This window comes from Carlito syrichta, unplaced genomic scaffold (genome assembly GCF_000164805.1).
Source record: "Carlito syrichta isolate Samal-C Ts95f unplaced genomic scaffold, Tarsius_syrichta-2.0.1 Scaffold309460, whole genome shotgun sequence".
NCBI lineage: Eukaryota > Metazoa > Chordata > Mammalia > Primates > Tarsiidae > Carlito > Carlito syrichta.
Window position 1 is genome coordinate 182733 of NW_007253556.1, and position 25493 is coordinate 208225.

Genomic DNA, 25493 nt, shown 5'->3' on the forward strand with positions numbered 1-25493 from the left:
GTGGCATTAACATACGTGTATGGAATGACCACCAGATAACCATGATTTAGTTGGAAGTAATGTCATTATTACATTTATGTAAATTAACACAAACTCCCAAATCTTGGAGAACCTGACAAAGAAGAGAATGTGTAAAGGAAGAAAATGTAATAAAAATTAAGACCAGAACACGTTGATCTTTTCACTCTATTGATGTTTATTTGAAGTCACGGGGAGAATCAGCTCTAAGACAGTAAATAACTTAGAATGACAATTAGATAAGTCTATTGGGGGAAAAAAGTGTTTTTTTGGTTTTTTTTTTTGAGTTGGAGTCTCAATCTATCGCCCAGACTGGAGTGCAGTGGCCGCTCCCAGCCACGGCAACCTCGCCTGCTGGGCTCCAGCGATCCTTCCGCCTCAGCCTTCCAAGTAGCTGGAATTACAGGCATGCGCTACCACGCCTAGCTGATTTTTTGATTTATTGTAGAGATGAAGTCTCGCTACCCAGGCGGGTCTCGAACCCGCGGGCTCAGGCAATCCACTCACCTCAGTCTCCCAAAGGCACGGGATTACAGGCTGAGCCACCGAGCCCGGCGGAAAAAAGTATTTTAAAAGCCCTCGCAAGCTATTCTAGTAGCCACTGATTCTGATAATCTCTTTCTTGTGTCTTGCTTACAGATGCTTCACTTTAATACTGGCTCCCAATATGAAAACTCTTCTAATCGTCAGGTAAAGACAATGTTATTTTAGGAAAAAAGAATGAAACTCCAATGAAAAGAAATTATTGTCTCGTGACTATCTTAAATTTATTCTTTATTCTTTTAAACCAAAGAAACATGTTTCATTCAGATATTCAGATTGTTAATCTTTTAAGTAAAATTTTTGATAATTCACTAGCCTATTAAATTACTAATATATAGTTTGCATATTGGCCAGATTTGGACAAGATAGCATCAAACTAAATGTTCTGCTTTTCTCCTTTAATATTCACAGACAACTTATACTGGTATAATTAATTATTTAGTACACATATTACGCAAATTCATGATGTACTGTTAACATTTTTATGCCAAGATTAATTATTATTTAGTAAATTATTTTGTTTGATAACAGACACTATTATGGGAAAGGGTAAGACATTGTATTATACGTGTATATGGCCTTGTTTGTTGTTTCTGTAGAATTTTTAATTCTTTTGTGGCAATATATATTTATTATCTCATGTGTAAATAAGACTATGCATATCTTTTCAGTCCAGGAATAAATTTTTATACATCTTTTTAATAACAGCCTGGACTCCAGTTTCAACTGAAAAGAGTTCTCTCAGATATAAATGCATCACACAAGAATTATGATCTCAGCATTGTCAATGGTCTTTTTGCAGAAAAAGTGTATGACTTTCATAGGGTAAGTGAAGCTGCCTATGTTAGAAGGTTATTTTTACTCTGGACCTGAATCTTGTTCAAATCTTGTTCATTATCTGTAGAAAAGCTTATGCCTTTCTATTGAATCAAACAAATGTGATTGTTTATTCTTATTGCTACAAATTATGTTCCCAGATATCTTGAAAATATTATTACCATTCCCGTAGTTCAACTTTTCACTCAATTAATTTGCATATTCAGGTTCACCAGACTGATGGACTCTGAAACAAAAAAAGAGCTTGTCCATTGGCAGTAGTGTTAAGTTTTAATTGGTAGGCAGGAGCCATCAGCTCATTTAGGGGTGTCCATTGCAGGAAAGGAAAAAAAGTCTATCAGTGTTTCTTCTGAACATTAGGTTTGCTGAGAGTTTGGAATGCCTAGTGTGAGTTATCTCTCTTTAACACATTTTTCCTCAGTCATGCTTTGCATCTCTTCTTCTGGCAGTTACTTAGTAATTTTTTCAGTGAGATCACTGAGAGAAGAGTCATTTGGTGGTAGACATGACCAGATAAGCCAGCCATTGACAGAGGAGAAGTTCAGACTCAACAGAGGTGGGACATGAGTTCATTTGAGGTAATCAGACTAATTTTTAGTATTTCTATCTGGTGTGCATGTTAACAATGCACTCAATCATGGAATCCCGCTTACCAAAAGAGCAACTGGGCCTAGAATGCCAATTGCATGCTACTATGCTCAACCCATGCTTTGGCGCTATCATTGCTGCAACTGCAACTACCAGGAGTTTCTTACCTGGTTAATGTGATTCAGAAAGACAAAGGCCATGGTTCTCTGAACATGTTTCCTCTCCCTTTTAATTCTCCACTCCTCAGACCACTGCAAAACTCCCCCTCAGTGACCTCTGGGCTAATATCCACCCATATTCTTGCCAAGTTCTTATTGTTCCCTCTGCCTGTCACTTATTCAAATCCTTTAGCCCTTCCTAGCATCACTCCTAAATGTTTTGTTTGGTAGTCTGACAATTATGAAGCATGAGGTCACTTTTTGTTCTTGAATTTTCCCAAAAGAGTCTTTACACAAGCTTTACAGGGACACCCTGCACGTTTAAACCCACATTTTGTTTCTCTACTCCCACACATACTGATGTGACCCTGAGTAATTGCTAACTTTTTAAACCAAGAGTTGATCTGATCTATCATGCTACTATTTATAGATATTTAGAACCATTTCCATGTGCTTTTTTCTGGCACTCATGGCATGTACAAAGCAATGCAGCCAGAAGCACAGTAAAGGTGAGATCTGATCAAGAAGGCACAAAATAATGACACTGCCCTATTTTCCTCCCAAACACTTACAAATTGAGTTAGCTATTTTAGAAACTTCTTTTGATTATAATTGGGATGCATTGTAAATTCATTTAATACTAGATAATCTCCAACATCTTTATCTTTTGTTTTATAATGTTATTTTCACTCACATTTGTATATGACTGAGTCCATTTGAATTGAAGATAATGATAACAATAAGTTGTCTTTACAGAAAACATGATAATCGTAGAAGACCCATCCACCCTCTCTGATGTTTTATTGTTCCTTGTCTCTCAGTATGTGTTAAATTTGCCTTCAGTCAGACCTCTGCAATTGTTATTCTATATTCTCCCCAATTCTGCCACTTTTGGGTAACTTCAATGTTCCTGTGGATGACCCATCAATTTGCCACTTTATAGTTTCCTGGTCTTCTCTTCACACCATTTTAGCAACTGATGCCCAAATCACACCCTGAAATTCATCAACACCTAGAACTGTTTTCCCTTATGCAATCTACAACTCCAGGTTCCCATTTTGTGGTTGCATCCCATGCTTCTCATTCTTTTATTCCCACTCTACCTGTTCTTCAATTGTGTAGGTATTCAGATTATTCAATCTCTTTACCCCTCCATTTTCTCTCAAGGTATCAGCTCTCTTCTAGCTTCAGTTATCATACCAAACTACCCATTCTTCCATTTCTTAACCAATACTTTCCTTCCTCCATCTGGATCAATGACTTTCCTCAGCAATCATTGTTGGGCTACTAAATGATATTGTTGGAAGTCTAAAAGTCATCAGTTACCACTGCAACATCTTTGCACTGTCTATAGCTATGTGATGAGTCATTCTTTAGGCCTGAGTATCTGTCTCAACTCTATATTTGTCTAATGTATATATACCCATGAATCTGAGTCCACCCCAAGAAAAACAAAAATCTTTGGCCATAAAACAAAAACATTGGCACCCTGCTGGATGTTCCTAATGTTTACCCAAGGTTTAAAATTACTATTATATGTTCATATAATATCTTACTTAGACCTCTATTATGAAACCAATTATGTTAAAAAGATTCTGCACAGAGAAAGAAATTATCAACAGAGTTAACAGACAACACACAGAATAGGAGAAAATATTTGCAAACAGAATCAGGCAAAAGGCTAATATACAGAACTTATGAAAAACCCCAACAACACAACATGAAAAACTCCTTAATAGAGAAAGAAGAAAAAATATTAAAAAGTAGACAAAGGGCATGAACAGATTTTTTTTGACAGAAGCCATACAAGCAACCAACAAATATATGAAAAAATGCTCAAATCACTAATCATCAAATAAATGCAAATTAAAATCACAAGCTATCATCTTCCATAAGTCACAATGACAATTATTAAAAAGTCAGAAACAACAGATGTTGGTAAGAATGTGGAGAAGGGGGTTCCAGTAAGATGGCGATAGCATAGGTGGAATTGCGAGATTCTCCAAACATGAGTTCCCAAAAAGACTCTTTCTTTCCTTCCCCCACACCCTGCCCACCGCCAGCTGCACCGGTCTGAGGCCCAGGGACCCTCGGTCCCATGCAGGGCCGGATATTGCAGCCCCTGGTTGCTGCAGCTCCACTATATGTGGCCCCTGCCTGCCGTGTAGGAATCTCAAATCTTGGCTCCCTCCTTGGCTACATCATCTCACCCAGCACCCAGCACCAAGCTGCCAGTCACCCAGGGAGACTTTAGGCACCCGTCCCTCAGAGATACCAGCTCCATTTCTGGCTGAAGTACCCTGTGAGGGGCCTAAAGCCACTCTCACAACTCACCACCTGCCCTTTGGAACTCTGGAGCTCTGGGCACACCCATGCTTGTGTAAGGGAACAGCATATGTTAAGGAGGTGCTGATTGGCGGCTCTCAGCTCCAGAGGAGGGAACTCCCGGCTTCATCCTTCATCCCAGCCTGCTGGTGGCACACCAGATCCAGTGTCCAACTGTGCAACTGATCCCCGGTGCCTCACCCGCCACCACAGCCCATCATAGTCAATTGCCCAGGGACCCAGACAAGCAGAGAGAAATGATCTGTGAAAGAGGAGCTGCCCACCTTGGCCATTTTCCAGGCAGAGATTTATATTGCCCTGCCCACCTAGGAGCAGCATCCACCTCAGTTCCTAAGGTAACATCACTAAACAGGACACAAATCCCCTTCCCTATGATGAATCAGATGCAGGCAACTGAGCGTTGCAGACCTCTCAGGTAGCAGGCTAAAAGGACAAACTCAAACTGCTAGCAAATCTAGCTGCCTGCAATGAAAGTAAAGGGGAGAGGCTGGAGATCAGAGCTGAAAAGACTTTAGACACTCAGGAAAGAGTCCAGAGCTAGTCTGATTTCTTATTTTGATTTTTGATTTTATCATTTTGACTGTTTGTTTTGCTCACTTTTGTTTGCTTTTTGACTTAGACTATCTGTTTGTGTTGAGGAAAATGCATCAAAAGGCAAGATTTTACTGGACTGTCTTTGTGTTGTTACCAGTATGCTTTAGGGAATTTTGCTTATGTGTCTTTTCACTTCTCTCTGGCCCTGTGTCTCTTTTTCACCTGTTAGTTGGTATGTATGTCTGTTTTCTCTCTCACTCATCTCTCTTTCTAACTTCCTATTGACACCCCCTTCCTCAATTAATTTCCTCTATCATACCTCCTTTTGTTCCAGGGACCAAACCTATATCCTGCTGCATAGACAGATTGTAAGGCAGTGGAAAATATGTTCCAGTATACCCATACACCTGTTGGTGGATGCTGGAATCAGCAGATAGATTCTGAATCACAGCTTCCCCCTCAATTAAACCTCAAAACTGCAAAAAGTACAGCCTGCAACCCACACTCTAGCCTCAAAAGTGAACAAAACCAGAGGACCCTCATAAGGAAGAACAGGAGATTGCACAAGCAAAGCAAAAATAACCACACCTTCCCTGAAAAACAGAATTAAATAAGGGGAGGGAAAGGGGGAGAGTGAGAAAAATCTACACAAATGAAGAAAAACCAAAAGAAGAATATGGGTCTCTCCCAGACCCCTGGGAGGGCAGACAGTGAGAAAACTGACTTCAGAATGCAAACAATTAAGAGCCCCCAGAATGACTGGTCTCAAACCACAAACCTAGATATCAAGACATTAATGGTGAGATTAAAAAGGATTGAAGAGAGACAAGAAGAAACTAGGAAGGAGTTGATAACCGAGATAAAAATAATAAAGAATACTGTGTATTAAATAAATAACAAACTGATAAGTATGGAAAGCAGAATTAGTCAAGCAGAAGAAAGAATCTCAGAGCTAGAGTACCAGAATACAGAACTAACCCAAACTGTTAAAAACACAGAAAACAAGCTCAAAAAGACAGAACAAAACCTTTATGAGATGAGCGATTACTAGAAGAGAAAGAACCTAAGAGTAATTGGCCTTCCTGAAACAGAAAGAGAAACAAAAACCACCTTGGAACAAGCATTCCATGAGATCATTGAAGAAAACGTCCCTCATTGTATTAGTGATGCAAAAATTCACACACAAGGGATTCAGAGAACCCCTGCAGGACAACAAATGAGAAGACCAACTTCCAGACACATAATAAATCGCCTAAACAAAGTAGGTGTAAAAGAAAAAATACTAAAGGCAGCAAGAGAAAAAAGCCAGATCACCTACCATGGAAGACCAATTAGAACAGCAGCAGATTTATCTACAGAAACCCTACAGGCTAGGAGAGCTTGGAACCCTATCTTTAAAGTCCTAAAAGATAAACAATTTCAACTAAGAATAATCTATCCAGCCAAGCTAGGCTTCATCAGTGAGGGAGAATTAAAATGTTTCTCAGATATCCAGTCCCTAAGAACTTACACTGCCAACAGACCACCTCTACATGAAACACTTAAGAAAGTAATAAACACATAAGAAAAGGAGAAAGGAACAACGTTCTTCACAACAGTACAGGAAAAAGAATAAAATACACATGATCCAACCCAAAAACCAAAAGAAAGACAGCAAACCAAGTGGAAGAACAACAACTCCATAAGAACTCTATGATAGGAACCAACTCTCACATTTCAATAATTAGGCTGAATGTGAATAGACTAAATGCACCGCTGAAAAGACATAGAATGGCAAAATGGATAAAATATCACCAGGCAACAATATACTGCCTTCAAGAGACCCATCTCACTAGAGAGGACACGCATAGACTCAAAGTAAGAGGATGGGAAACAAATTTTCAGGTGAATGGAACACAAAAGAAAGGATCCTAATTTCAGAAATACCATTTAAGCTATCAAAAATTTAAAAAGATACAGAAGGCCACTACATAATGATAAAAGGGTCACTCCATCAACAAGAAATATCTGTCCTAAACATATATGCACCCAACATAAAGCAGCTTCTAGGAAAACTAAAGAAAGATATTGACTCTAACATCATCATAACTTGGGACTTTAATACCCCACTCACAACCCTAGACCAATCATCAGGACAAAAAATCAGCAATGAGATCTGGAACTTCAATGTGACTCTTGACCAAATGAACTTAATTGATGCCTACAGAACACTCCATCCAACGACCACAGAATATACATTCTACTCAGCACCTCATGGAACGTACTCTAAGATCAACCACATACTTGGCCATAAATCAAGCATAAACAAATTTCAAAAGATCGAAATTTTGTCATGCACCTTCTCAGACCACAGTGGAATAAAAATAAACATCAACACCAACAAGCTTCCCCCCCAAACTCACAAAGGCATGGACACTAAACAGCATGTTGCTAAACAACTCCTGGGTCAACAATGAAATCAAAACAGAGATGAAAAGATACCTGGAAACAAATGAAAGTGAAAGACATACTACCAAAATCTCTGGGATGCCATGAAAGCTGTAGTAAGAGGGGAATTCATATCCCTACAAATGCACATGAAAAAAATGGAAGGATCACAAATCAACAGCCTAACAAGTCACCTTAGGAAGCTGGAAAAGCAAGACCACCAAAATCCTAACTGCAGCAGAAGAATCCAGATCACCAAAATAAAAACCCAAATCTGGGACATAGAAGACAAAAAGATAATACAAAAAAATCAATGAAACAAAAAGCTGGTTCTTTGAAAGGATAAACAAGATTGATGATCCCCTAGCTAGACGGACCAAGAAAAAAAGAGAAAACACCCAAATAAATACAATCAGAAACACAAAAGATGAAGTCAAATCTGACCCCGAAGAAATACAAAAGATCATTAGAGATTACTATGTACATTTGAATGGAAACACACTGGAAAACGTTAAGGAAATGGAAGACTTTCTGATATCACACAACCTGCCTAGGTTGAAACAAGAAGAAATTGAGACCCTAAATAGACCAATAACAATCAAGGAAATTGACTATGTAATAAGAAAACTACTTTCAAAAAAAGCCCTGGACCAGATGGCTTTCCAGCAGAATTCTATAAGACATTTAAGGAGGAGCTGACACCAATCCTACTGAAAGTATTCCAGGTGATTGAGAAAGATGGAACTCTCCCCAAATCATTCTATGATGCTAACATCATATTGATACCCAAACCAGGTAAAGACCCAACAAAAAAAGAGAACTATAGGCCAATATCTTTGATGAGCATAGATGCCAAAATTATCAACAAGATCCTGGCAAACCAGATTCAATAGCACATCTCAAAAATCATCCATCATGACCAAGTAGGCTTCATCCCTGGGACGCATGGCTGGTTCAACATTCGCAAGACAATAAATGTAATTGAATACATCAACAGACATCAGAACAAAAACCACATGATTATATCATTAGATGTAGCAAAAGCTTTTGGTAAAATCCAGCACCCCTTCCTGATAAAAGCCCTTGAACACCTAGGCATACATGGAAAAAACCTCAAAGTTGTAAAAGCCGTCTATGAGGAAACCCACAGCTAGAAACCCACAGACAAAAATTGGAGCCATTTCCCCTGAAAACTAGAACAAGACAAGGATGCCCACTCTCACCCCTCCTGTTCAATATAGTATTGGCTATATACTGGCTAGAGTAATCAAAAAAGAGAAGGCAATCAGGGGTATCCAAATAGGAAAAGAGGAAGTCAAGTTATCCCTCTTTGCTGACGATATGATTGTGTACCTTGAAAACCCAAGAGAATCTGTCAAAAGCCTCCTTGCACTGGTAAAGACTTTGACAAAGTCTCAGGGTACAAAATAAACGTGCAAAAGATAATCTCATTTCTTTATACCAATAATAAACAAACAGAAACCCAAATAAAAAACACAATCCTATTCACAATAGCCACAAAAAAATGAAGTACCTTGGCATCTTCCTAACCAGAGATGCGAAAGACCTTTACAATGAAAACTACAAAATACTGCTCATAGAAATCAAGGATGACACAAACAAGTGGAAAATATCCCATGCTCATGGATTGGAAGAATCAACATTATAAAGATGTCCATTCTACCTAAGACAATCTACAGATTTAATATAATACCCATCAAATTAGCAGCAACATTCTTCTCAGAACTAGAAAAAACAATACAGGAATTCATATGGAAACACAAATGACCAAGAATAGCCAGAACAATCCTCAGCAAAAAAAAACAAAAACAAAGCAGGAGGTATCACACTACCAGACTTCAAACTTTACTACAGAGCTACACTAATCAAAACAGCTTGTTATTGGTACAGGAACAGGCATATAGACCAATGGAATAGAATTGAGATTCCAGAAGCAAAACCTCAATTTCTCAACCAACCCATATTCAACAAAGCCTCCACTACTCACCACTGGGGAGAGGAGAACCTATTCAGTAAATTGTGCTGGGAAAACTGACTGACCATATGCAGAAGACTCAAACAAGACCCCTATCTATCTCCATACACAAAAATTAACTCTAAATGAATCAGAGATCTAAATGTAAAACCCCAAACCATAAGAACCTTAGAAAATGCAGAACACACCCTTTTGGAAATAGAACTGGTATCCAATTCCTGAACAAAACCTGAAACCCACAGGCCATAAGAAATAAGATAGACAAGTGGGACCTCATTAAACTGACAAGCTTCTGCAAAGCCAAAGAAACCATCAAGAGAGCAGGGAGACCACCCACAGACTGGGAAAAAGTATTTGCCAACTCCAAGTCCGACAAAGGTATAGCATCTTGGATCTACAAGGAACTCAAATGTGCTGAAAAGAAAAAAACAAACAACCTCATTATAAAGTGGTCAAAAGATATGAACAGATGCTTCTCAAAGGAAGACATCCGAGCAGCCAACAGACACATGAAGAAATGTTCAACCTCACTAATCATCAAGGAGATGCAAATCAAAACCACACTGAGATACCACCTAACTCCAGTCAGAATGGCAATTATCAATAACTCAAAAAATAACAGTTGCTGGAGAGGGAGTGGAGAAAAGGAAACACTTCTACACTGTTGGTGGGAGTTCAAACTAGTGCACTGTTTCCCTCTGTGGAAAACAGTGTGGTGATTCCTAAAAGCTCTAAATATCGACCTCCCATATGACCCCGCAATCCCCCTACTGGGAGTATACCCTGAAGAACTCAAATCACTCTATAAAAAAGCTACCTGCACACGTATGTTTATCGCAGCATTGTTCACAATAGCAAAAACCTGGAATCAACCATGCTGTCCATCAAAAGAGGACTGGTTTTTTAAAAATGTGGTACATATACACAATGGAATACCACGCAGCCATAAAAAAGAACAAAATCATGAATTTCGCAGCAACCTGGATGGAACTGAGTCTATAATATTGAGTGACCTCTCACAGAAACAAAGATCTGAGTATCACATGTTCTCGCTCATATAGTGGACCTTGAACATTTATGGTAATACTATAAAAAAAGGATGGACGGTGGGGGAAACTATGGGGGGCAGGGGAAGGGAGGTGGGATTAACAGTAGTCAGTATCTGTCTGGGGACAGGGAGACACCCCTTATCAACAAGGGTGCCTGAACGAAGCATATTTGTATACCTAACTCTTAACTGTACCCCTCAATATCAAAATAAAAAAATATTTATTTAAAAAAAAAAGTATGTGGAGAAAAGGAAATGCTTATACTCTGTTGGTGGAAATGTAAATTAGTACAACCTTTACGGAAAACAGTGTGGAGATTTCTTAAGTAACTAAAAATAGACCTACCATTTGACCCACCAATCCTGATACTGAGTATCTACCCTAATGAAAAGAATTATATTCAAAAGACACTTATGCTCGTATTTTTATTGCAGCACTATTACAATAGCAAAGCCACGACATCAACTTAAGTGTCCCTCAACAGATGACTGGGCAACCTAAGTGTTTCAGGACTCTTATATTGATATATATTTCAAGATGTATGTACCGTGAAATACTACTTAGCCATACGAATGAATGAAATAATGTCTTTTGCAGCAACATGGGTGAAACTGGAGGTCATTATCCTAAGTGAAATGATTGAGAAACAGAAAGGAAAAAAAACTGCATACTCTCACTTATAAGTGGGAACTAAATAATGGGTACACATGGATATACAAAGTGGAATAATAAACATTGGCAACACCAATAGATGGGAAGGTGGGCAGGGGACAAGGCATGAAATATTATCTATTGGGTACCACATGCACTATTTAAGTGATTGGGTACACTAAAAGCTCAGACTTTACCACTACACAATATATCCATGTAACATTTGTACCTCTTAATCTATAAAATAAAAAAATCAAGTTAAAGAAATTTTTTAGAGAAATGTGTGCAATATAATACTATCTATATAAAAGCCTCAAGCAATACTATATATATTAAGGCTGCATTACATATATTTATATTCTTATTTTATTTATTAAATTCTAGCATAAAGGCTTAGAAGGATATACACTAATACACTAACATTTTGATGATTTGTGTGAATATGTATGTGTTTGTGTGTATTAGAATTTCTGTGGTAGTGGGGTTGGTGTAGCAATGAGAAGGAGTTTAGCTTTACACGTAATCTCATTTTGAAAGAATTTATTCAAGTATTACCTGGAAATTAAAAATTGATCAAAACAAATGTAAGATGTTAGCAAGATTTCTAAGTGAAGATGAGCAACAGTCAGTTGGAAATTTAAGTCTGGAATTCAGGATAGAAATCAAGTCTAGCTCAGTAGATTTGGCTCATACCTCCTTTTAAGGAACAGAGATGGGAGTGTTATGACCGAGTAAGTGAGAAGAAGCTACGCCAGCAAGTTGAATTTAATTAATTATGAATTTATTAAATGCGCGGGTCAAGAGTAGGCAAATGCCAGAAAAACTCTTGGTAAATTGGTGCAGTTTGTGACAAACTTTTATAGGTAAAATTTGCAGCATTAGTTACATAGCAACTTAGTGACCATAGCAACTATTAACCAACAACTTGGAACTTCAATTGTTAGGGAGCTTTGATTAATTTCATGTCAGGTAGGTATAGCCAGTGCCCAGAAAGTCCCTGGAGTTCTGCCTTTAAGATATAGTTTAAGGTAGTTTCATAGAGACAAGGAAGAAGAATCATTATACAATGGAGTTACCTTGGTTAGGTCACTAACAGAACATAAGAACAAACTATGAAAATGTCAAAGCGTAACATTTGATTTCAGTTAACAAAGCATACAGTCACATGGGAGCTATGGTGAAGGCACTCTGTAATGGTCAGCAGGCAACAGTCAGCATAACCTGCCCAAAGGAGACAAAGCTGGGAGTCTGTGGTTATGGTAACCTTACTGTAATCACACGTAGGCATTGATTCTTAGGTCAGGCAGGTAACTAAGATGAAAGTTTTAAACAAAATGGAGTAAACTGGTTAATATTATTATTTTGCTAGCAATTTCATTTTATTAACTGAAACTCTGATTATTGGTGAGCCTTTCCAAGGCCATAACATTGAAAAATAAGATACGAAGAGCAATAAAGAGATAAATGTGAACAGAGAAAAAGCAGTCACTGAGTGTGAATAAAAAGAACTGTCAGAGAGTTTGGGTAATAACTGGGAGAGTAAGAACCTGAAAAACAAAACAAAACAGGAGATAAGAGAAGTATAACAACTGCACTTATTCAACTCCAGCAGAATTAGAAGATGTCTCCAGGTTGGAAATGTAGGGGACTCTTGGTAAGCAGTACCTGTACCATGCAGGTTATCCACTTGGGGTCGACAAATATTTGTTGAAATATTGGATTTTATAGGGTAGTTTCAGCGTTGTAAGAGCAAAGGGTTTAGGAGTAGATGGTGGTAAAGAATATAAATTATTCCTTTGTCAAATTTTGTAGTAAGAAGGATGGCATGACAGATTAATGGAGGAAAAAACAGTATGCTAAGATCTTTTTGCTATGGAGGAATTTGAGAAACTTGTTGGTCTAAGGAAAGAAGACATCAGAGAAGCTGAAATTGAAGCAGGAAAGGCACGGGTAAAAATAGTAGGACATGATTCCAGAAAAAGCAAGAGGATATATTGTTTTAGTCAGAGTTCTCTAGAGGAACAGAACCAACAAGATTTAGAGTTGTTCTCAGAAAGAGATGATTATGGAAGTTGAGAAGTTCCAAGATCTGTGGTGGACAAGTTGGAGACTCCAGAGACCCAATGTGGAGTTCTAGTCGAAAGCTGGCATGTTTGAGACTCAAGAAAAACTGATGTTTAGTCCATTAGAGTCCAAAGCCCAGAAAAGACCAATGTCTCAGTTCAAGCAGGCAGGCAGAAAGAGTGCCCTCTTACTCAATAATTTTGTTCTATGCAAGTCTTCAATTGATTGGATGTTGCTCACCTACATTAGGGAATGCAGTCTGCTTTACTCAGTCCACTGATTCAAATGTAGTCTCATACCAAAAGATCCTCACAAATATACTCAGAATAATGCTGGGCCAAATGTCTGGGCTCCTTATGGCCTAGTCAAGTCGACATGTAAAATTAACAATTCCAGATAGTATTAATATAAGAGGGATTTCTCAGAAAGCGGAGGGATACTTCTTTCTCTGAGATGAAGAAAATCAATAAAAATAACGTAGAATGATCTTGATAGAAGAGAAGTAGAGTATAACATTATTAGTCATTAGTGATAGATGCAGAAGATTTGGGGATCTGAAGAAAATGACCAATTTATTGAAACAACCAAAAATAGAGAATGGAGGAAGGAGTAAGAGAGAAGTGAAGAAGAGAATTGTTCAGTAGTTTTATGATCTCAGATAGGACAATGCTTGAATTAGCTGTGAAGCTACTTGCTGTCGGCACTTTAGGACACAAAATTCATGAAGTAGAGTCAAATTCTTGCAAATTATTGCAAATTTTATTATTATTATTATTATTATTATTATTTTTGAGTTGGAGTCTCACTCTGTCGACCAGACTGGAGTGCAGTGGCCGCTCCTGGCCACCATAGCCTCGATCCGCTGGGCTCCAGCGATCCTTCCACCTCAGCCTTCCAAGTAACTGGAACTACAGGTGCATGCTACCACGCCCCGCTAATTTTTTGATTTATTGTAGAGATGAGGTCTCGCCTGCCCAGGCAGGTCTCGAACCCGCGGACTCAGGCACTCCACTCACCTCAGCCTCCCAAAGGCGCAGGATTACAGGCTAGCCACCGAGCCCAGCTGCAAATTTTATTATTTAGGTCACTTTAAATTTCATATTCCTCTTAAGGACACAGACAACAATCTTTGAAGATTGGATTGACATACCACCTTGATTTTTTTTTTTAAGAATAAATGTCTAGCAACCTATAGCTCTCCTAGAGTTTTCTGGAAGTTTTAGAGAATAGCAGCATCTATGTAACTTCCCAGGTTCTCCAACCCCTTCCCCTTCCCATTCTCCTTATTCCTTGCTGACATCTTGCACTTCCCAGATTTTCTTAAAACTACTCTTTGTAACCAGTGTCTGAATGGATAGTGAGTGGGTGGATGACTGGATATATTAATCAGTAAATGAAAAAAAGGCCTTTGCATGGAAATTACACACAAAGTTTACATTATAGAGCTAATCTCATCCTACAGTAGTCAATGGATAACTAGCCAATCTTCATTATTAGAGTTGAAAATCCCATAAAATTTCACAGGGTATTCACTGATAATATATGTGGTTTATAATGAATCTTTTCCTCTAAATTCTGAAAAATCTTTCCCCCAAAATATATTTGTGTGTATTGATTGGGTTACTGATGCATTGCCAAGTTTGATCATTATGATTTTTTTATTTAAAAAAGTATTTCTTAAGCATCCATTATATACAAGACAATGAACTTAGTGCTGGCAATGCAATAATAAGCAAGGCATACATGGTCCTTGCTTCACAGAATTTGCTCTCTTTTGAAGAGTTCAGAAAAAAATCTAATACAAGTAAGATGCATTGTGATAACAACTGTGAAGAAAATGAAGGGAAAGAGACTCTTAGAAGGCATGGCAGAAGTCTAGGGAAGATGTCTGTCAAGTAGACACAGCCATGCTTGAAACTAGAAGATGATTAAGACAAAATTTTGAGAAATATAGATCATCCAGGCAGAAAAATAATTTTGTTCAAATGCTCCAAGTGAGAGAGAAGACATGGCATTTTTGAGAAACTCAAAGTATGGTGAGATAGCAGTGTAAGAAACAGAAAGTAGCTAAAATTGAGGTGGTAGTGTACAGGTCAGCATGACCTTGTAGGCTAGATTCATGGGCTTGAACTTTAAGTGCAATAAGTACCACTGATGGATTTTCAGTAAGAAAAGGGTGGCACAAGCAAGGGAGACTAGTTAGGAGGCCATTAAGGTATTTATGATGAGAAAGCAGTGGTAAAGAAAGTGGTGGTCTTTAGCAATGATCTTAATCATCCATTATACACAAGACAATGTGCTTGGTGCTGGGAATGTAATAATAATATCTAATAATAGTAATTATTAATAAATAATTTATCTCCCTCCCAATATTGATAAGCTTAGAGTAAAGCAGTGAATTTGTTAAACAAATTCATCTTTGATTTCACCAGCTCCTCTTCCAGGTATATTTCCATATTTTTAGTTATATTTACTTACTCATGTTTGAGTCATGGTTGAGCCTTTGAATAAAATAGTGGAAATGAAGAGAAAAGTTCAAAAATATATTACTTATATGCTTAGTTGGTGGTGCCTTGTAATATAAGACTTGTATTCTTCTCTGTAGAACTACCTTGAATGTGCTAAAAAATTATACAACGCCAAAATAGAACGAGTTGACTTTACTAATGATTTAGAAGACACCAGACATAGTATTAATGAATGGATTCAAAATGCAACACATGGTGAGTGAAGTACCTTATGTTTCCACAAGATTTGTCAGTTATATGTGAATGCTGAGCACCTCAGCTTAAAAGCAAGGAGTCTTTTATATACATATGGAACAGCTCCTCCTAATCCAAAGTAACAATTTTGTTTGTTTGTTTGAATCCGTGTCTCACTCTATCTCCCAGGCTGTAGTAAGGTGGCATGCTCATGGTCACTGCAGCCTTGACCTGCTGGGCTCAGGCGATCCTTTCATCTTAGCCTTCCAAGTAGCTGAAACTACAGGTGTGTGCTACCACACCTGGTTAATTTTTTTAATTTATTGTAGAGACGATGTCTCACCATGTTGCCCAGGCTGGTCTTGAACTCCTAGGCTCAGGTAATCCTCTCACCTCTGTCTCCCAAAGTGCTGGGATTACAGGCATGAGCCATCGTTCCCAGCCCCAAAATAATTATTTATTTTCATTAAAAACAACAAGTATTGAAACAATCAAAAAAAGAGAATAGGAAGGGAGTCAATGAGAGGTGAGGGGAAGAATTGGTGAGTAGCCTTATGCAGTTCCAATATCTGCAGTGGACAAGTTGGAGAAAATTGCTTTTGTGTTTGTTTGCACTGTAATTTTGAGTAACCTTGATAATCTGAATACTTTTTCAGAAACCTTGCCTTTTGAATTATCTCATTTGATTGGGAAACAACCATGTGAGACAAACAGATTTGATAACCATTTCATAAATTAATATCAAGCTGAGGTAACTTACTGAATTAACCTCAATATCTCACCCTAGTTAGTGAAACAGAACTAAGAGTGGTTTACCGGATTATTTTCAATGAGCACAGCATAATATTTCACTCTGATGGTCAATCATTTTTAAAAAATGTTTAATACTTGACTGTTCCTTTTTGTACTGAATCTTATTCCACTTATAACATCCCTCTGTCAAATAAATATATGTTCATGTGATTGCTTTTCCAAAAGATGTGTAGCATATCTTTCATTTAAAAAATTCCTTTCATTTATCAAAATAATATATATGGCAAAGGTAGTTAATACCTTTCAGAAGAAAAGACTTTTTGATAAGTCTCTTTAATAACTAAAAACTGAATTTCAGTGAATGTGCTTTTCTAGTACAAAACAAACAACAAATCTATTTATCCTTGTTTTGTTAACCAATTCTAAGCTAATAGTTTTTTCTATACCTCACAGTTGGCTTTGCTTTGTACTCTGAACATTATACATGTATTTACTGACTGGTTTGACCTCAGAAACACAAGGCATGTGACTTGCACTCTTTAAAAAAATTTTTTTATTTTAAAGATGTGGGGTACAATTCAGGGTTAGGTATGCAAATACTCATTATGCAGGTACCCTTGTTGATGAGGTATGCTCCCCTGCCCCCAGCGGAGTCCCTCTACTGCCAATCCTGACCCCCAATGAAAATTTTCAGCAGCATATATTTAGTCCTGGGAATAAGAACATGATATATCAGATTATTTTGTTCATTCATTTGTCACTATGTCAGTGGCGGGTTCCTTTGATTTTTAGCCATCACATTGCAAATACAGCACTTATAAATCAAGAGAAACCATGTGATTATAATTTTTCTAATAACTGGGTGTGATTCCATTTAGTATTTAATATCTAAGGGTGTCATATTACTAATACCTTTTTCTGTTTAGATCAGTTATGTATTTCTCTTCCTTTTTAATGCAAATTTATGAAGGAGGAACTCCACCACACACACAAAAAAAACAGAATTTTTTTTTTGAGAGCAGGCCCCTTGTAATACAGGCTTCTCCCAGTAGGTAAATGTTCTAGGAACCCACCTGCATCAGTGTACCAGCTAGTGTTGTTTTAAGCGGCTGCATCTGGCTTCAGAGATTTTTTTTTTTTTTGGAGATTCTTTCAATGCATTTGCCCAGTTCATGATGGGTGATTTACGAGCACACCTGCCCACACCATGCTGAGTGTTCACCAATTTTTAATCAAAAAATGCATAACTCCCATGTCCCACCCTCCCTATCCACCTGATCTCACTGCTAGCGACTTTTTTGTTTGTTTGTTTTCCTGATGAAAATGTCCTCAAAGCAAAACTGTTTGCTGATGTGGAAGAGACAAAACAAAAAATGGCAGAAACAACTAAAAGGCATCAAAATTAATGAGTTCAAAAACTGTTTCTGAGCTTTGAGAAAGGCATCTCGATAGGAGGAATGCATCAAACAGAGTGATTCCCAACCTGTTTTGGCATCAGAGATTGGTTTTGTGGAAGGCAATTTTTCCACGGAGGGAGGTGGGATGGAGGGTGGGGAACGGGGATGGTTTCAGGATCATTCAAGCACATTACATTTATTGTGCACCTTATTTCTATTATTACCTTGTAATATATAATGAAATATATAGCAACCACCACCCCAGCTCCACCTCAGATCATCAGGCGTTAGACTCTCATGAGGAGTGAGCAACCTAGATCCTTGCATGCACAGTTCACAATAGGGTTCACACTAATGCCACCAGTGATCTGACTGAAAACTGTTTAGGCACTGCTCAATGTGAGTAATGGGGAGTGTCTATAGATACAACTGCTGCTCATCTCCTGCCGTGCTCCCATGGTGCACTGATCACAACTTTATGCTGCTGATGAATTATGACTACTTTTTTGGTTGTTGACTACTTTTTGCTAGACTGTGAGCCCAAGGATGGCATCGGCTATGTTTTTCACTGCTGTAATTCAAATATGCAAAATAATTCATGAAATCTAGCAAAAATCTCATGAATGTAGAACTGAAGGAGGGAATTTATTCTTTCAACTGTTTAGAGTTAAGTTATATTTGGGATGATGTAGTAACCAGAGGTGGCCTGGTCAATGCAGTAGGTGGTTCGGTGCCTATGAGCAGAGGCTCCAAGGACGGTTTTCCTAGGTTGGATTTTATTGCCATTGTTTTCTTGTATGACTTTGTTCACAATATTAATCTCTCTGTGCCTCAATTTTTTCAATGTAACCAATAATAGTACCTACCTCACAGGGATTTTGTGAGGGTTAAAGCAAAGATTGTACCTGAAGTGTTCAGAAAGTTCTGGATGTATTAATTGCTCAGAGGTTTTTACTCATATCCTTATTAGTATATAATAATTATGTGATAAGAAAAACTTCATGCCCATGAATAGTCTTCAAAACATCTTTAAAAGTTGCATTCAAAATTCACATATTTCCTTAATTTGCTTTTCAAAAGGCAAAATCAAAACCGTGTTTGAGGAAGGTAGCATAAGCTCCTCTGCTGTCATGGTGCTCGTGAATGCTGTGTACTTCAAAGGCAGGTGGAAATCAGCCTTCATCAAGAGTGAAACCATACATTGCCGTTTCAAGTCCCCAAAGGTAAGCGGTAAATCTCTTCTTTAATTTAAGGGGTTTTTTTCCCAAATGGTATGTCTTTGCAGGAAATTATGACATTTACCTAGTAATGCTGGGTTCACCATTTCTTTACCCATTTCTTCTTCTGCATCACCACTACCATCTGGTCAGTTGATTCACCAAGCAAACGTTCTATTTTCCTGCTAATGCTGGTTATAAAACACAATCAGAGGTATCCCATAAATTGGTATTTCTTAAAACATATTCAAAATTGACAAAAAGTATTCAAGGATAAATATTTTTAAGATATTTTACTTGGAGGCCTATAAGAAGAAAATATAATGATATTAGGTGTACTTTAAAAAAAATAACATACAATTTTGACTGTGAGTTCCACAATTGGAGTCAATTACCAACAATGATTTTTCTGAGTCAAAGCAGGGATGTGTTTCCTTTTACAAGGGAAAAAGTTATATAGTAAACTTTTGCATTTCCAAGTATAAGTTATAGTGTTAGCTTGCTGTTTACTTTTGACAAGAGAAGAAATTTATAGCATTCATTTTTTATTCTGATAATTATTCATTACTTGTTATAGAGACATTTCCAGTTAAAACACTAAGTACAAGGCAAGATTCCAGGTGCTATATATATTAATTTACATAAAACTCATGACAATAACAATTCTATGCAGTGGTGACTATTGTCATTCCCATTATACAGATGAAGACGTGGAGGCACAAAGAGGTATAGTAACTTGCCCAAGGTCACACAGTTAGCAAATTTTAAATCCAATGAGTGAAACCCTGAGTCTTTGCTTTTACCACAAGACATGCAACAATGCAGTCACTGTTGGCAACATGTCAGGAATAATCTACAGGATAAACTGAGCAAAAACTTATTGACCAAGTACATATTCAATATGTAGTATTCTTATATGTTCTTGGTCACTAAGTAAATTATGTGGGATTATAAGTAATTTTTTGTGATTTGACTTTCAGTGTTCTGGGAAAGCAGTTGCCATGATGCATCAGGAACGGAAGTTCAATTTGTCTGTTATTAAGGACCCATCTATGCAGGTTCTTGAGCTCAAATATAATGGTGGCATAAGCATGTACATTCTACTACCTGAGAATGACATATCCCAAGTAAGTTACTACTGTCACTTTCACTACTGGGGAATAAGAAGACTTTTAGTATACTGTTGATAATGTTTTATAGACACTTATCCACTTATTCGTTTATTTGACAAATATTTAAAATACCTACTTTGTGCCAGATACCATTGTAGATGTTGAGATCAATTTATCTTGGCTTGGCATAATTTTTGTTGAATAGCTGTAAAGTTAGAACCCTCCAAATCTCAGCTATGGAATTCAAAAGGCATGAGTTTAGATCTTCTTGGTGGTTGGCCACGAAAACAATCTTTTAAGTGTTATTAAAATGTTGATAGACTAAGCATCTACAGGCAGGTATAGCATAATGGAGTTCTGAGACTTCTGATCTCACTCTGTGCTGCAGTGTCTCTAGTGAAAAGCAGAGGTTAGGGACTATCCTGTGACTGATATAGCAGGAGAAACACACTAGCATAGTGCAAGGGGCACACAGTGGTGGCCTTGCAAGCCAGACACCATCACTGTGTCTCAGATCTTGATCTCCTTCCAGCCCTTCCTCCTCCTGATCTTGGATCTTTGAGTCTTTGATATGCGGTCTCAGAGGTCTTAGACTTATCTTCCTTCTCTGTTCTCCCAATCAAAAGAAATAATAGACATCATTTATCGAGCATCTGAGCTTCATTTGTATTATCTCGTTTGATGTTGACAGCAACCATATTGTTGACAGAGAAATTCAAATTTAACTTTAAAACTTAGTTTTATTTTTTAAGCGATAGTTTCCATCTATTTAAATCTTTTTTCTACATTTTCCTACATCAGAAATTTTAGATATTGGAATGCTGAGAGATGGTAGCCATTAAAGATCACTGAATGAGGCAGGGGCTGGAAGTAAAGTGCTGCTATTAAAAGGGAATGGAGGTTCTTTGAATTCAGCTAATTTTTTTCTGATAGGTATTAATGTAAAAATATGTGTGTTGGTGTGTGTATATATGCACACACATAGGCATCTCAGTCACACTAAAAAGCTACAACTACATTTTAAAATATTTGTTTTCTATTTGAAAAATAATTAATGTTTTTTGTAGAATAATTGACAAGTAGAGAGAATATAAAGAAATTCACAGGCCTACTATTCAGAGGTATTATTTATATCCATCTTTTTCCTAGAATTTAAAAACATGATTTTAAAGTTTTGTAAATATAGTTTCTACATAAGCAAAGACTAGTGAGTAGTTATAAAGATTTTCATTCTTCATTCATTAAATTTTCATCTTAATATCCTTTTGACATGAGCAGCAAGAGTAATGTCATAATATTGGCATTGTTAAATGTAAAGTGCGACCATATAAAATATTGGTACTTGTATTAAGTAAAAAATTTGCCTTATAATCTTTATACCACTCAGATTTCAGTACACATCAATTATTTCAGCCTAAAATAATTTGTAATTAAAAAGTAACCCAGCCGAATGTGGTGGCTCAGGCGAGAGGATTGCCTGAGCCCGGGGATTTGAGACCAACTTGGGCTCCTCGGCAAGACCTCTTCTCTACAATAAAAAAATTATCTGGGCACAGTGGCACCGCCTGTAGTTCCAGCTATTTGGAAGGCTGAGGTGAAGGATCACCTGAGTCCAGCAGGTCGAGGCTGTGGTGGCAGTGAGTGTGCCACTGGACTCCAACCTGGGGGACAGAGTGAGACTTCAACCCTCCCCCGCCCCCAAATAATAATAAGTAATTCAGATAGAACAAGCTCAAAAGATACCTTGGGTCTTGCACTAATTATCTGGGTGTTCTTTTTCTGTAACAGATTTATCTAGTAATAAGTGGATTCAACTAAAATAAACCTTCATGCTGTATAATCCTAAACACCTGCATAACCCTACATAACCAAATAATGATGAGGATGTTGGCTCTGTAGTGGGCTAAATTAAAAAAAAACAATCCAACTCAGAGTAAAAAGTTATTACAGGTTAACTACAAACTGTATCATTTACACATGGACAATTTAAATTAGAATAAATTTAATTATATACCTTCAGGTTCTTGACAAGAATACAAGTAAAGTTCAATATTGGTGAAAAGCTGTTTAAGATTATAGTGAGCCCGAATTTGAGAAGAATACCCTTGTATATCATTTCTAAATAATATTCATGAAATAGCTTCTCATTATAAATCTGGAAGAATGTATAGCCAATTCCCAATATTCAAGAGTTGGTGAATTCAATGTGTGAATCATTTGGGGGCAGCAATAGAGTTGGTAAGTGAGACGCGGGCTCCTAGCTGTGTAACTAAGATTGCTTGCTTTGCATCCCAGGCGTATCTCCTTGCATCCTTGTGAGCTTTGGTTGTCTCATCTGTTGAATAGGAAAGTTGGTTTGGATCCAAGGCTCTCAGACAGTGTGAGTGATGATGTTGGGAGATATGGATCGCCCAAGCCCTTAGGGCTGGAGCTCTGGGATCCTTGGCTCAGGTCACCTGAGGTTCTATCGATTTACTCCAGCAAGCTGTGCGAGCATTATCATTTTCTATGTCTTTCATTTTGGGAAGATGGCCAGAAAACACTGATTTAAATGCCTGCTGAGCTCCTTTCTCCCTCTGATGATCTGATTCCCAAGTTTCTTCTCCTGTGCATTGCTCCACCCTGGTTCTTTTCTATTCCTGTGCAGGCAGAGAACAAACTTGCCCTGAAGTGCAAATAATTCATGCCTTCCCATAGTAGGCCAAATTAAACATGTGATTTGTCAAAAAGTACTTGAAGTATTCATTTGAATAGTTTTCCCTTTTGAGACTACCCAAGGACCCATTTATATACCTACATAAAAATGTCCAGAATGGGGTAATTATGGAAAACTATATATCTTTGTAGTTGTTGCTTTATCCATTGCCTAATCATATGATTCTAAATCACTTTTTAACTATTTCTACAGATTGAAAGTAAACTGACCTTTCGGAATCTAATGGAATGGACCAATCCAAGAAAAATGACCTCTCAGTATGTCGAGGTGTTTTTCCCTCAGTTCAAGATAGAGAAGGATTATGAGATCAAATACTATTTAAAAGCCCTAGGGCTGAAAGATATCTTTGATGAATCCCGAGCTGACCTCTCTGGGATAGCTTCAGGAGGCCGTCTATATTTGTCAAAACTAATGCACAAGTCTTACATAGAGGTCACCGAGGAGGGTACTGAGGCTACTGCTGCCACGGGAAGTAACATCGTAGAAAAGCAACTTCCTGAGTCTACAGTGTTTAGAGCTGACCACCCATTCCTGTATTTCATCATGAAGGATAATATCATCTTATTTAGTGGCAAAGTCTCTTGCCCTTGAAAATGCAATGGGTTTTTATGACAATAGTCCCCACATCAAAGAACCACCTCAAGTGAATAGATTTGAATTTAATTTGAGACACGTAGTGTTTCCTGTGAGTTTGCTTCTTCCTAATGTTAGTCAGCAAATGACTTGATTCTTCTCAGACACCTAGTTGATTGTCCTGATCCCTATCCTTAGTATTTCTACCACCATTTGTCTACCTGGTTTTTAATTTCATTGTCTTCTACTCACACTCATTTCTACCCTTGGCCCATCTGAAAATTACTGAGCGTGACAATGAAGCAGCCTTAGAAATCTCTTTTGAAATGCTGTAGTTATCACAGATATTCTAGCCTCATTGTAAATGATATAGAAAATAAGTCCTGTTGATTCCCAAAAGAAAGGGTGAATGATAAATTTTTGTTGTTGACTTACAAAGACATTAGTGTTTACTTTCCCACATTTGATTTTAAATCAATGTATAATTTAGATGGCAAAAAATGTGGAATTGGGATTAGAGACCAACCAAAATATTTTATTAATGATTTCAAGCTGACAAAGCTGACATCTTTTGGCCTTTCTTTGATAAAATGTAATATGTACATAGTTTTTCAAATATTAAAGACCTTTGAACTGTTCTCATTTGTTATTTACAGTATATTATTTCATATGCTACATAGTTCACAAGATTTTTGCTCTATTTATCAGAATAAAAAAGTACAACATACCTTTACAGTGTGATTGTTCTTCTCTGACCAATTATGGGACTACCAGTGCTTGCTTTATTTTTTAGGCCAAGCAAGTAAGCAAGAAAAGAAAACCACGCTTTTTAAATACATTTGATTTGGTTAAATGTGGCAAATTTATTAAGCTGTTGAGCTAATTTTAAATACTAGAATTTAAAGGAGTATGGGGAAGTGATTTGCATATATGAATATTTATAATAAGCCATAGTTAACTTTATAAACAGATTAAAAATAAATTGGAAATTAATAGACCATGCTGAACTTATTTTAGAGTTTATAAACATTGTCTACTGAATTATGTTTTTATCACAAAAGGTTTATCTGAAAAGAAACTATTCTATAAATCAGAGGTAGCCTATTGCAGGATGCTGTGGTGCTCAGTACTAAACCTGTCAGATACTTGACGTTTGAGAAATATTCAGTAATAGGGTATGAATGAGTAAATTTGAGAAATATCCAGTAACAGGGTATGAATGCATAAATTTGACATTTTTTGAAGATGTAGAAAATCCCTTGGCCAAAATAATTTCACCACTAACCTGCAACACCTTTAAAAACTTTTGCCTTTCAAGTTCCTTTATGGAAAGTGAATTTAACTGGTATGCAGTGGTATGTTTTGGGGAGGAATTGATTTTTCTGATTACCATTCCCATATATTACCATTGAGAACTAATACACCTTTCAAGGAATGGGAGACAAGGGCATGCACTATGGTGAAGGCCATGTAGCCCACTAGCATAGACACTCTTTCCTGCTGACGGTGTCCTCTGGGCAGCCATGGTGAGCCCCAAAGCCACCGAGAATTGAAGTAAAAATCGGAGAGAGTAATGTGAGGTCTGTAAGAAAAAAAAATACTGTGTCTTAGTCCATTCAGGCTGATATAATAAACTGGGAAGTTTATAAATAATAGAAATTTATTGCTCACAGTTCTGGAAGCTAAAAAGTTCAAAATCAAGGAAACAACAGATTCTGTGTATGGTGAGGGCCTGTTCCTAATAGGGCAACTTATTGCTGTGTGTTTTTATATGGTAGAAGGACTGGAAGGGGTGGAAGAAGAAAGACATCT

The 25493-nt window shown here is 37.4% G+C and overlaps 1 protein-coding gene across 2 annotated transcripts in view; it reads left to right on the forward strand.

Annotated features, from left to right (window-relative positions):
• Nucleotides 1-23849, forward strand: part of SERPINB7 (serpin family B member 7) — a 41255-nt gene extending 17406 nt beyond the window's left edge. For both annotated transcript variants that reach the window (XM_008067263.1, XM_008067262.1), the window contains exons 3-8: nucleotides 658-708; nucleotides 1270-1386; nucleotides 15817-15934; nucleotides 19144-19286; nucleotides 20261-20407; nucleotides 23301-23849. In XM_008067263.1, coding sequence (XP_008065454.1) covers nucleotides 658-708; nucleotides 1270-1386; nucleotides 15817-15934; nucleotides 19144-19286; nucleotides 20261-20407; nucleotides 23301-23699 — 975 coding nt within the window. In that variant the 3' untranslated portion in view covers nucleotides 23700-23849. The remainder of the gene's footprint in view (nucleotides 1-657; nucleotides 709-1269; nucleotides 1387-15816; nucleotides 15935-19143; nucleotides 19287-20260; nucleotides 20408-23300) is intronic.
• The last annotated feature ends 1644 nt before the right edge of the window (nucleotides 23850-25493 follow it).